This window comes from Dromiciops gliroides, chromosome 3 (assembly GCF_019393635.1).
Source record: "Dromiciops gliroides isolate mDroGli1 chromosome 3, mDroGli1.pri, whole genome shotgun sequence".
In the NCBI taxonomy this organism is placed as follows: Eukaryota; Metazoa; Chordata; class Mammalia; order Microbiotheria; family Microbiotheriidae; genus Dromiciops; species Dromiciops gliroides.
In genome coordinates, this window is record NC_057863.1 from 590,734,892 (window position 1) to 590,747,317 (window position 12,426).

General features: G+C 41.5%; 1 protein-coding gene across 8 annotated transcripts in view; it reads right to left on the bottom strand.

Annotated features, from left to right (window-relative positions):
• The window catches only part of GRIK3 (glutamate ionotropic receptor kainate type subunit 3), a 321,882-nt gene that overhangs the window by 38,084 nt on the left and 271,372 nt on the right, over positions 1–12,426 (bottom strand). For 4 of the 8 annotated variants that reach the window (XM_043994620.1, XM_043994612.1, XM_043994611.1 and 1 more), the window contains 2 exons: positions 9,253–9,333; positions 564–682 (listed from right to left, as the gene is read on the bottom strand). In XM_043994620.1, the coding sequence (XP_043850555.1) occupies positions 564–682; positions 9,253–9,333 (200 nt within the window). The remainder of the gene's footprint in view (positions 1–563; positions 683–9,252; positions 9,334–12,426) is intronic. The other 4 variants (XM_043994615.1, XM_043994614.1, XM_043994617.1 and 1 more) reach the window with 1 other exon arrangement.

The window sequence follows — 12,426 nt, forward strand, 5'->3', positions numbered from 1 at the left end:
ATCATTGACTTCTCTGCCTCAGTGGCCTCTTCTATTAAATGGGGATAATAATACCCCCTACCACTCAGAGTTGTCATGAGGATCAAATGAGATTACTATTTGTAAAGGGCTTAGAAAACTGTAAGATGCTTTATAAATGCTAGCTATTATGACGATGATGGTGAAGATACTGGTAATGATTTCAATGGTGGTGACATAAACTAATTCCATTCTAGGCTGGGTCTCCACAATGAGTTTCTAGCCTACCCTGTACCCCTTCTCAAAGGTCCTTCTCAAACTCACAGCATCCTCATGCACATAGTCTGTTTTTTCCAGTTCTTGCCTTGGGCCTGGAACAGAGTCGAGGATATCATGACAAAGAGGGATCAAAAGGGAACCACAGAATCTCAGGGCTGGAAGAAACCTTAGGAGTCACCTAGCCCAACCTCTCATCCCAGGCAGGAATCCCTTGGGGCCCTGTCTTGTTGTCTAGGTCAGGCCTGGCTAACACCTGAGACCTGACCCCAGAGGAGAAGGCAATGAGAGGGAGAAGGGTGGAAGCATTGGGGTCAGGGAGGTCCTACCTTGTTGCATCAGGGAGCCCATCCCAAACCAGAAACTGTTGAGTAAAGTGAAGTTGTTCTCCACGATGTCTGAGCCAGGGTTGCAGGGGTGTGCATCATACCATTCATAGGGGCTGAACCTGTGGAGGACAGGGGAGAGGGGAGCTGTGAGACTAGGAAAAGAGGATGGGAGATGCTCTGGTGAGGGGGGCTTAGGGAAACACAGGGAGGAGTAGTGAGCTGAGACATGAGAAGGGGACAAGGGAGACTTGATGAGCACCTAACACCTCCCACATCAACAACACAGAACAAGAGTAAGCAGTCTGATGGCTGGTTAAAGGCCAAGACTGGGGAATAACAACTGAAAAACTGATGACTCAGAGCTTCATTTACGGTCATGGTTAGAGTGAAAGCCAAGCCTCAAATGAGGGAGTAACAGCGGAAAAGTGTTGTGCAAGGTTGATTCCCTTCTACAAAATATAAAACTCGAGATTCCAATGTGCTTATGAACATTCAAATGCCCTAATAGCCTTAAGGAAAAGAGAGTTGGCAAGCTATCCTTGTATTACTTAAAATAAACCAATCAGCAGCCTTGAAGATAGCCATGCAAAGGGAAATCAAGTTAGTGGCTTTGCCAACTTACTTTTCATGATAGACTGTGAGACTGTGCTGGCCCTTGAGCCAAGACCCTGCTCCCGGGGGTCTGCCCTTTCTCTGACTGAGTTAATAGTTTCACAGCCATGGAGACACATCCCCTCAGGATCCCAACCTCTCCTGAGCAATTGGATCCAAGGCCTAATTGGTGTAATTGCCTTCAAGCCAGATGGGCTAATTATTCTTCCTTTTTTCCGCCCTCAGGAGAACCGGAGGAGTTCAGTGATAAAGCCTGAGTCTGGCTCTGTTCCCTACCACCATCTTGCCCCATTGACAGAGGAGAGTTAAGGCTGGTCCTGGGGCAGGGACTTAGAGTGGAATCTTTGGGATCAGCCTCCAGTCAAAAAAGGACAGATATTAGGTTGGGATCTTTGAAGGCTGGAACTACCTGGGCTTGGGGTTTGTTCCATCAGGTCAAGTCAATGAGCATTTAATAAGTGCCTACTATGTGCCAGGAACTGAGGACGCTTGAGGACACAAAGAAAAAGCAAACCCAAACAAAGAAAACTCCCCCAATGCCCCCCAAAATACACACAGACAGCTCTGTAGATAGACAGTTAGCCTAGCAGTACACTTCCCCCACAATACCAGAATCAGGAGAGTGAGCAAGTTACAGTCACAGCCTACTAGGTTTGGCATTACTTCCTCAGACAGACAGTTCATGGGTCCCTGGGTACACTCATCACAGAGTCTGAAAATGGAGCAAGGCTGTGGGGCTCAGGCAATCATGGATAGTAACATTGGTGGGGTAGAGTGGGGAGGGTGCTGACATTTCCCCTTGAACTTGTAATGATGGGAAACACATCTGAATCCCACCTCAGGGATACTCTATGATAATGATATCTATAATATGATAATTTATGATATGACCTCAGGCAAATCACTTAACCTCTCTTGGAACCATCTTCCTCATCTGTTAAATGTGAAGGTTAGACTCCAGATGATTTCTGAAGTTCCTTCCTATTTTAAATCAAAGAAGGGACCTCAGAATCCAATCCTCCTCATTTTAGGGGTAGAGAATCTGAGGTCGAGAGGATAAGTGACTTGGCCAAAGCCACACAATTATTATGAAGTGGCAGAGCTGTTATCTGAACCCAGATCTCTCCAGCTCTCCCACCCAACTCACCTTTCTCCTTTGCTTTCTCCCAAGGCCTATGGAAATGTCAAAGTTGCTTTAAATCAGTTATCTTTCTTCTATTAGATTGTGAACTCCCAGAGAGTAGAGCCTATGGGGTTTGGGTTTTGATTTTTTTTTGTCTTTCTTTGTATCCTGGAAAATACTTGGTGCTTAATAAATGTTTGTTGGCTTGACCTGACTAGAGCACAGTGTCTGTTATTTCAGTAAGATTTCCTGAATAAGAAGCCGCTTGGATCAAAGGGCATCTGGTAGAAAGAATAGGAAACTATTACAGCTCTGCATGAGCTAGGTTATTCAAGGTTTATTTTCCTTCTTCACTAGACTAACAAACTGAGGCACTAAGAGGCCGTCACTTCAGGGTCAAAGCAAGGAATCAAACCCAGGTTCTTTTTCTTGTATCAGCCCTACAATTTCCTGTTTATCCTCACTACATGGACACTCATTCCACAGCTTCTGCAACCTCTCTTTCAGGAAGTCTTCCTGGATTGTTTCTGGGGGAAGTAATTTATCAGATGCTCCACCAGATTGGGAGGTAAAAGGTCACAGATATTTCAGGATGGTTTATGGTAGAAAAACATTGAAATGAAGTAAGGAAAGGGGGAAAATTAGCTTCCAGGATCTGGGAGTGGCCAGAGTGGGGGAGGGGGAGGGAGAAGAGGGACGGACAGTGAGAGAAGGAAATAGTGAGAGAGAGAGAGACAGAGAGACAGAAACAGAGAGAGAGAGACAGAGAGAGAGAGAGAGACAGAGAGAGAGAGAGAGAGAGAGAGAGAGAGTGTACTGGCTGGCTCTGCTTACATTACAAGGAATGCTCAGGCAATTACCAAGTTGCCAGAGAGTGTTTCTCTGGGGCTTTCAAAGACTTGTGGGATTGTTAAAGGGACAAGAGGCATAGTGAAGGCTCCCAATACTCTTTGGGTGTAGCAACAGGGCTGACTCCTCAGAAAGGGCTGTGAATGCTGATACTGATGTCCAGAATTGGTTTCCCCTCTTTAGAGCTGGGAGGCTTAGAGCAAAAAGCCTTAAAGCAAAAACCCTATGTCTGTGTGCAGGGGTGGGAGAGGAGGTAAGCATTTCAAAGAAAGTTCCAAGGAGAAGACCCAAACCTTAAATTCTTAGATCTTAAATTGCCTCTCCAGATAAGGCTCTGATGAAGGGCTTGACACCTCCTTAGGGTTTAACCGAAAGTAATAGGCAGGAAAAGAGACGTATGGGCCTTGTGGAAAGATGTGGGGGATGATAGTGAGGAACCAGATGGAGGAGGCTGAGCCAACACGTCATTGCCAGCTCATACCTCCTGCTCTGACCCAAATGACTCAAGACCAGGAAGATGACTCAAGAGCTGGAGTCTGGCTCTGTTCTCTACTTGGTCTTCCAGGGCCTTAGAGAAGGGGTTCAGAGAGGAAGATCAATGCTATGAGTCCAGAAAGAACAATGGGGCCAGGTGTCCTGAGTTTGAGTCCAAGTTCTGACATATAGGAGCCTCCCTGTGCCTTAATTTCTTCTTCCATAAAATGGGTATAATAGCCTTTACGTGAGCTATATTACAGGATTATTATGGGCAAAACACTTTGCAAACCTTTCAGTGCGATACAAAGAATTATTACTGATGATCACCTTTTCATCTCTTTTGATGGAATTCAGGTAGAAACAGTCCCTGGGCAAATTTCTATCTTACTATTATTCCTTTGTTTTTAATATCCTATGGACCACTACAACAACTGCTTTTTGTAGTTTTTAAAAAAAGGATTAGGATTTAAGCTCATCCTCTAGAGGCTCCTTGAGAACATCTTTGGTAAAACTCTGGTTGTAAGACAAGACCATAGATGCACCTCATCCTGCTCTCAGTATGCCTTTGATCTCCTCTTCTACATCTCTGTATTTTGAAAACCTTTCATTCTATGCAGCTTGGTGATTGTGAGTGTTTGGTGTGGTGAGAGCTATTGAAAATATCATTCTTTTTTTTTTCTTTTTTGGTGGGGCAATGGGGGTTAAGTGACTTGCCCAGGGTCACACAGCTAGTAAGTGTCAAGTGTCTGAGGTCGGATTTGAACTCAGGTACTCCTGAATCCAAGGCTGATGCTTTATCCACTGCGACACCTAGCTGCCCCCTTGAAAACATCATTCTTAAGCTTTTATGGATCAATGTCCTGATGAGGCAATTATAGGCAACAGTTTGGTCTTTGATAGTTGTCTAGATTCAGTATAGTGTATAGAGTGAATTTTCCAAGATGTTTTGAAGTCTGTATTTGTAGAATGGGAATATAATATACCAGTTAATGAAAGACAAAGAGCTTCTGATATAAAATTCTAGCTACCTGGTCACAATAGGTATTAAGTAAGTGCTAATTATTTACAATCTACGGTAATATGGAGATAGTTTCTACCATTTTCTTGCACAAGTTACATTGGTCCCTAGGTCTTGACTTCTGAAGGATAAACGTGATGTCATTTGCAGTTTGTAAGGGCCATTATAAACTCTTTTGTTTCCATAAACATCTGCATAATTCAGCTACCTGTTTAATGTTCCATTATTGACATGTTGTTTGCTAATGTGGATGTCATCCATGGAGAACTTTTTGATTCCATTTTTGTATCTTAACCTTTTCAAAGAATTCACCCAGTGGTAAACCACTTTTAGTCACATCTGACAAATCTAATATGGTGAATTTGTCATCAGCCTTTATTATTGCTCATTGAAATGATGTCTGCCTGTTCCAAAAGTATTTCTTTAGGTCCTCTACTGGTTTATCAAGTGCTCTAAGAATGCCTATAATCCTTCTTCCTCCTTTTTGGTAAGCAAGTATTCATTTTTCTATAGGTACCTTAGGGTTATGTTTCATTCATATCATCTAGGTTTTTGTAAGGATACTTTCCAAATCTGTTTTGTTTATTTTGTAGCTCCAAAAGTATACATAGGCCTGGTCTTGCATATATGTTCTTCCCATACATCTTTTATTTCAGAATACTAATAAATCTCTTAATGTATTCAAACACAGGCTTCCCTTTGAAATCTTTGTCTGATGTTTCTTGTCTGGAGGAGACCAAGGTATTTGTAGGTATCACCTTCAACATTAATTCAATGTGACTTCTAGATTTAAGCTTGAAGCCTTCAGTCTCTACCTTTCACTGGCATACATTATGATTTTTTGCATTTTTGGGGGGCTCAGGAGAAATTTTTGTATCATTGAGCAAGATTTGATGAGCAGAAGGAACTGTTTAATGTGTTTTCAGTAGAACAATAAAGTTTGACATTATTCATTTTACCCAGTGATTATTAAGTTGTTTTGTTTCAACTTCTCCCTTAATTTGGAGACTATATTTACTACCATTCAGGATAAATAATAATACATTTAAGGCCAGGCACACCCAAGTGGTCTTAATTGGTTTTCCCCTCAAATGCCATGTTGTATGTTGTTATTGACATTATTGTGTTGATAGTATGTTTTTACATAGAAAACAGTTTTCCACATGGTCATCAAATGTTACAGTTCTCACTACACTTGGATCTATTTTATATATTTGCATTACATGAATAAACCATAAGTGTACAACTGAATCAAAGGTTCTGAGATAATCAACAAAGGGAGGATAAACCTCATGACACTTGGGGGCAGCTTATTCCATAACTACTGAATCAGTAATAAGTTACTCTTTATATCCTCTGGGACATTTTGACGCACTCTTTTTGTTCCTCAGCCAATATATTGTTTTCTTGTGTTTATAGATTTTTTAAGTGATAGAAACTGTAGGTGTGTTTTATAAAGTACATAAGCACATAATTGACCTGCATTAAAAGGGGTCCCTGGTGTTCTCATCTTTTAATAAAAGATATGCAATTCCTCCTGTTAAGAATGAAATAAATAATTTTAAAAATAATTTATTAAGCACTTACTATGTGCAAAGTATTGTGCTAAGTGCTGGGGATATATAAAGGGAAATACGGAGACAGCTCCTGCTCTCAAAGAGCTCACATTCTAATGGAAGAGATGATACATATAAGATGTTTCAATTCAGATACAAGATCTCAAGGTCTTTAGGGTGCAGTAGCAAAGCAATTGGTAATTCATCTTACTTAATGTCATATCCACTGATAAAATAATATCTGTTTCTGATGTTGAACCAGTCTCTGGTGGTAGGAACTTTCTTTTCCAAGTGAGTCTTCAGCAGCTGTGGTTGCTGAGGAGGTAACTGCAAAAGCAGTGGCCAGTTCACATCTCCATCTTGGTTGCTTCCCAGGATTATGGCTAGGTAAACTGGATTGGAAGCAGGACAGGTGGTTGGAGTGGCGCTGCCATCCCCAACAATCTTGGATTTGGGAATGTCTCCATCAGGGTCAGAGGGCAAGTGGTGGTCAAAGGTGATAATGGTTTAATTTGATTGGCACATGCTTTCTTCTGACTCCCTCAAGGTGCCTTGATGCTTTAGCTGAAAGCAGGACTGGTAGAATCAAGCCTGCATCTGAAAGGAAGCTGGTCAAGTCCTTTGCCACTCTGAAATATTTCATTCATCACTGAAATGTTTGAGCCAGTAATTATAGATCTTACATGGCCTAACTGCTTTGCAGTTTTGCAAAGAAGCTAGAGTTATTGTCACCTGCCTTAAGATAACAGTTCTATTATACATCATATTGCTGATGTGAAAGTTGTTAGGTATTTATTTGATCCAACTTGAATTTAATTGTGCTAGAATTCTTGTGATGAGGGAGATAGCTGGATATTTCTCATATCCTCTTTCCTCTAGGGTTTTTGTTGCCTTACTTCTCAAGCCTCTGTATTAAAGTCTTTGACTGATATTGAATTTTTGTCTTGTTTTGTTTTTTAACTGCTTTTACTACTTGTACTACCTTAACTTTTAAACTTTTATAAAGAAATCTCAAATTTCTGACATCCTTTTGTTTTCTGGATTCCTTTCCACATGTTTCTTTTCTTTTCTTTTTCTTTTTGCCTTTAACTGAGCAATATAATCATAATAATAGCCAGCATTTATGTAGCACTTTAAGATTTGCAAAGTTCTTTAAAATATTATCTCATTTGAACCTCACAATAATTCTGGAAGGGAGGTGCTATTATTATCCCAGTTTTATAGATGAGGAAACTGAGACAGGCAGAGTTAAATGACTTGCCCAGGATCACACAACTGGTAAGCATTTGGGGCTGGATTTGAACTGGAGTCTTGACTCCAGGTCCATCACTCTATACACTGCATCACCTAGCTGGCTGAAAATTTGAACATGACATTCAAATTTTCTAATCCATGTACCAGCCAGATACAGGTGTAACCTTCCAGTTTTTTTTTTCCCCACAGATTTTTTTTTTTTTTAGTGAGGCAATTGGGGTTAAGTGACTTGCCCAGGGTCACACAGCTAGTAAGTGTTAAGTGTCTGAGGCCGGATTTGAACTCAGGTACTCCTGACTCCAGGGCCGGTGCTCTATCCACTGCGCCACCTAGCTGCCCCCCACAGATCTTTAATGGCTCTTTCAAATCACTTCTGCCATAGTAGTATTGGATGCCTCTATTTCTTGATGGATCCACCCTTCCTTCTTGGTTTTTTATCATAGCAACTGCTGCCATATATATTGCTATGTGCAGTGTCTAAAACGTCTTTAAATTTTCTGTCAAATAATATGGAAGAGTTTGTTCATGGTGATTATATCAGACAATAGTTTAAAAAATTACTCTGTTTCAGTCTCTCAGTTGGATTCATGATGTCAAACTCAAAAAGGGTTTTTCAGAATTCCTATCATAGTATGCACATTTCTTTTTCAAGATCACATGAACTATCAGGACTTGGTCATCCTTTTCTGTATTAGGTATAATTTCTAGAGTTTTTATTAAATGAAGATCTTTAATGATTTCAAGGTCTTCAACTGTTCCTTCAGATTTTAGTAGTACCTTCATTTTAGCTTGTATTTTGTCCAATCCAGGCTTTGGAGATGAAGTTAACTTTTATAATTGCCCTACATTGGACAGCAATATGTTGTTGTGTGACTTGTAGATAAGGGCACTATTTATGGAAAGCAGTGCCTTGCCTAATCCTGGTAATATCTGTTATTAGTTTGTTTTTAACATACCACCAGTGGATCATGTCTGCCATGGTTTGATAGCGTTAGTGGCCAGCACCATTTTGAGTGTGTGTGTGTGTGTGTGTGTGTGTGTGTGCTTTCTTCTCTTTAGAAAAGTAGAGGTGGTTCACTAAGGTGGAAAGAACATGTAAGCATTTTCAGGAGGCAGGACATTTATTCATATTTCAGGTTTGTTCTGGTGAATCTTGGCTTCTTCTGGTAACAGAATGTGAATGTATGCTTACATCTTCAGTGTCAAGCTGATCATCCCAATGTTTTGTTTTTTTTTTGAGCAGGGCCAGATTTCAACTTTATGCTGCCTCTTTATTTCTTCATAGGACAGTTCCATCACACTGGCTGGGGTGTAGAGCCCAGATCTACCAGGCCTATATAGGTACTATAGTGGTCTCGGGGAACAGAAAGTCCTCCCAATACATGATTCTGGCTGGCTTTCCATTACTTTACTATTCATTCCAACCTCCCTCCCACCCCAACCTCACAACATGGATGATGGGTTGGGCTTTAAGGGGTGTTATTATTATTCCAGATAATTTATGAAAAGTATATGCAGATCTGGGTTCTGGTCCCTGGACTGGTCTGAAATGCTAACCATTATCCCTCCTGTCCCCATCCTTTCCTTCTGGCTCTTTAGGATTTCTTATCTGGACTAATATTGGCTCTCTGAGCCTTGGGATTCTTGTCATGTTGGGATTGAAAAAAACACCCCAGGGGCCATTTATTCATCCGTTGGTGTGTCTCATTCTTGCCCTAGGCTGGAGCCCAAAGTCAAGGGGATTCTCCTATAGGAGCCAGATGAAGGGGGGAGGGGGAAGATGCCAAACCTATCACTTGCCTGGAGGAGGAAGAAAGTTCAAGGTCATGTCCAAGTGTGAGCCAGATGTGCTGGAACAGATGAGGGAAACAGCAATGGCCCCTGAAACAGTGCAAGGTCTCCAAGGTCAGAGGTATGACTTGGACAGGATTGGTTTCCAGAAAAGACCCACAAAAAGACAGTGGTTCCCCTCTGACAAGGGTGAGATTGAGAAGTCTTCTACTTAATCCCCAGGACCTGAATTGTCTATAAGATACAGGTCTGAGCCCCAATATTTTTAGTCCCTTGGCAGGGCTTTCTGTGAAGGGATGATTAGTTCCAGGGAGGCATTCCAGTCTAGCTCCCTTGAATTCCTTCTGACATTTTTGCCTCCCCTTGAATTAGAGTTGGAAGCATTTTGAGAGCTCAAAAGGAACTCAGAGACCACCTGGTTCAATCCTCTTGTTTTGCATATGGGGAAATAGAAGCCCAGAGGTTAAGTGACTTTTCTGGGTATATAAAGCTAAGGTGTGTGTATGCATATATGTATGTGTGTGTGTATATTTTATTTCCTTCTCTTTATAAGATTAGAATTAATGTGACAAAGTATTAAGAGTGCTAGAATTGTAGTCAGAAAATTTGACTGAGGATCACTACTTTGCCATTTACTTTCTGTGTGACAGAGAAAATCACTTTTCCTCTCTTAGCCCCAATTTCCCTATCTATAACATAATAATGTCTGCATTAAAACTGCTAGCATTTATAGAACATTTCAGAGTTTGCAAAGAACTTTACATGGTATCCCCTTTGATTCTCATAACAACTGGGAGGTAGGTACTTTCATTATCCCCAATTTATAGATGAGAAAACTGAGGCTAAAAGAGGTTAAACGATCTGCCCAGAGTTTCACAGCCAGTTAAGAGCTGAGGCAGGATTCAAACTCAAGTCTTTCAGATTCCAAGTCCAATTCTATCCCTTTCATATTGCCTACCTCAAAAGGTTTTGGTGAAGTTCATATCAGGGAATGTAGGTAAGGGGCTTTCTAAACCTGAAAACCTACGTAAAATGCAGCTATTATCATGTAAGAGCAGACAGGACACCATCTCACGTGACAGAACTCAGTGATTACAGTAATCTCCTCCAATTCTGATGATAGAATGGGCACTATGTGGGTATTCCCAATCCAGGCTCTATATGACCTGCCCCCATCTTGTTAGAAATTAAAATGCCTCCTGTAGTCCCTTTCCCAGCATCCCCAGACCCCATTATCATGAAAAGGAAGATCAAAAGGACTACTTTTTTTTTAACTATAAAAGGGGCATAAACCAGTGGCTATTTGCAAAGAGTCCTTCGCATACTCTAGTTAATTCAGAGTTGGAGCTGGGATTCCTGACCCTTTGATCCTTGGGTTGTATGGTGCTTAAAGGGGTCTATGGCAGGAGCCAGAACACCTGTTTGGTCTGTGTTACACCTGCTGGCATCAGCGATCCTGTCACACTGAGACAAGACTAGGAGGTGTGATAGTTGTCTAAAAAGGAAGTCAGTGTGTTGGTTAATAAGCACCCACTGAATAATGCCCAGAATTATGGAACCTCAAAATAAAGGAGGTCAGACATCATCTGGTTCATCCCTCAGCTGAATCATGAATATCCTCTACAACTTCCTAGCATATGCTCATTAGGTTTCTGATTAAACTCCGTCAGTGATGAGGAACCTACCAACTTGCCAGAGAACTCATTCCATTTTTAGGAAGCTTTATTCTTCAATTAAATTTAACAGGCATTTGCACAAGGGATAGTGTTGGGCTTAGAGTCTGGAAGAGTCAAATTCAAATGCTACCTCATACATTTAGTAGCTGAGTGACTCTGAAAAAGTCACTTGCCCTCTGTCTGTCTCAATTTCCTCATTTGTAAAGTGAGGGTGTTGGATAAAATGGCTTCTAATATCCCCATCCAGTTCTAAATCTATGATCATATTATCCTATGCCTACTGTATACAATGTGCTATCCTGCGTGTTTGGGATGGATGCACACAAATGAAACAAAAATCCCTAGACTCAAGGAGCTTAGGTTCTATTGGGTGTTAAACCCAAATCTGTTCTTTCCTTTTTTTTTGCTCTTGATTCCGTTTTCTGAAGCCAACAGAACAAATTTAATTCCTTTTCTCCACAACAGTCCTTCATATAGTTTGACAGCTATCAGATTCCCACTGTCTTCTCTATTCCAGGCTAGACATTCCTTAGTTCCTTCATTCAACCCTCGCAGGACGCTCAGTCCCTTCCCAATCCTAGCTACTCACTCTATGACCATTCATCCTAGCCCTGTCCTGAGTTTCACTAATAATTGAAGGATGTAACAGAGCTGTCAGAGATTCACCAGAAAGCTAAACGGGGTCTGGCATTGGATTGGTTGCATTGATTGAAGGAGCAAGAGCCACTGTGGGTATACATCTGACCTTGCCCAGAGACAGGATCTCCTGACCTCACTAGAGTTTCCTCTCCCTGGATACTTTCAGAAAGACCTCTTTTCATAACCTTCTATACAAGAATCTTTCTCCTTATTACCCAAGAGATGCCTTCAGACCTTGATCTAGTTCAGAGCTATCTCATTTCCTAATCTCACCAACAAACACAGACATTCCCGGACTCTACCAAACATTTCCCTCTCCGGCCTTGATTCACAGACACCTGCCTCCCTAGATTTCTGCACCTATCTTTCTCCTTGGACTCACAGCCAAGCAACTATCTTCTTAGGCTTCAGTAGATATCAGTACTCACATTGTATCCCCCATGCTTCAGTCCCCTCCTTGCTATAGACAACTCAAAGATGTTCTGATTCCTGACCTTGAACCTGAAGCATCAGCCACCTTGGGTCCATCACTATGATCCTTCCTAACTTCTCTAAGAAATGTCCTACTGGGGGCCAGCTAGGTGGCTCAGTGGATAAAGCACTGGCCCTGGATTCAGGAGGACCTGAGTTCAAATCGGGCCTCAGACACTTGACACTTACTAGCTGTGTGACCCTGGGAAAGTCACTTAACCCTCATTGCCCGGAAAAACAAAAGAAATTTCCTACTTTCTGTGTGCTAACATCATCATTGAGCAGACTCTAAAAGCATGTGATATGCCCCTCCTTTATCACATTGCTCTTACAGGGCAGCAAGACCCAGCTCTGAGTTGAAGTCTTATGGCTTCTCTTGGAGAGGTAGGAGCTGGGC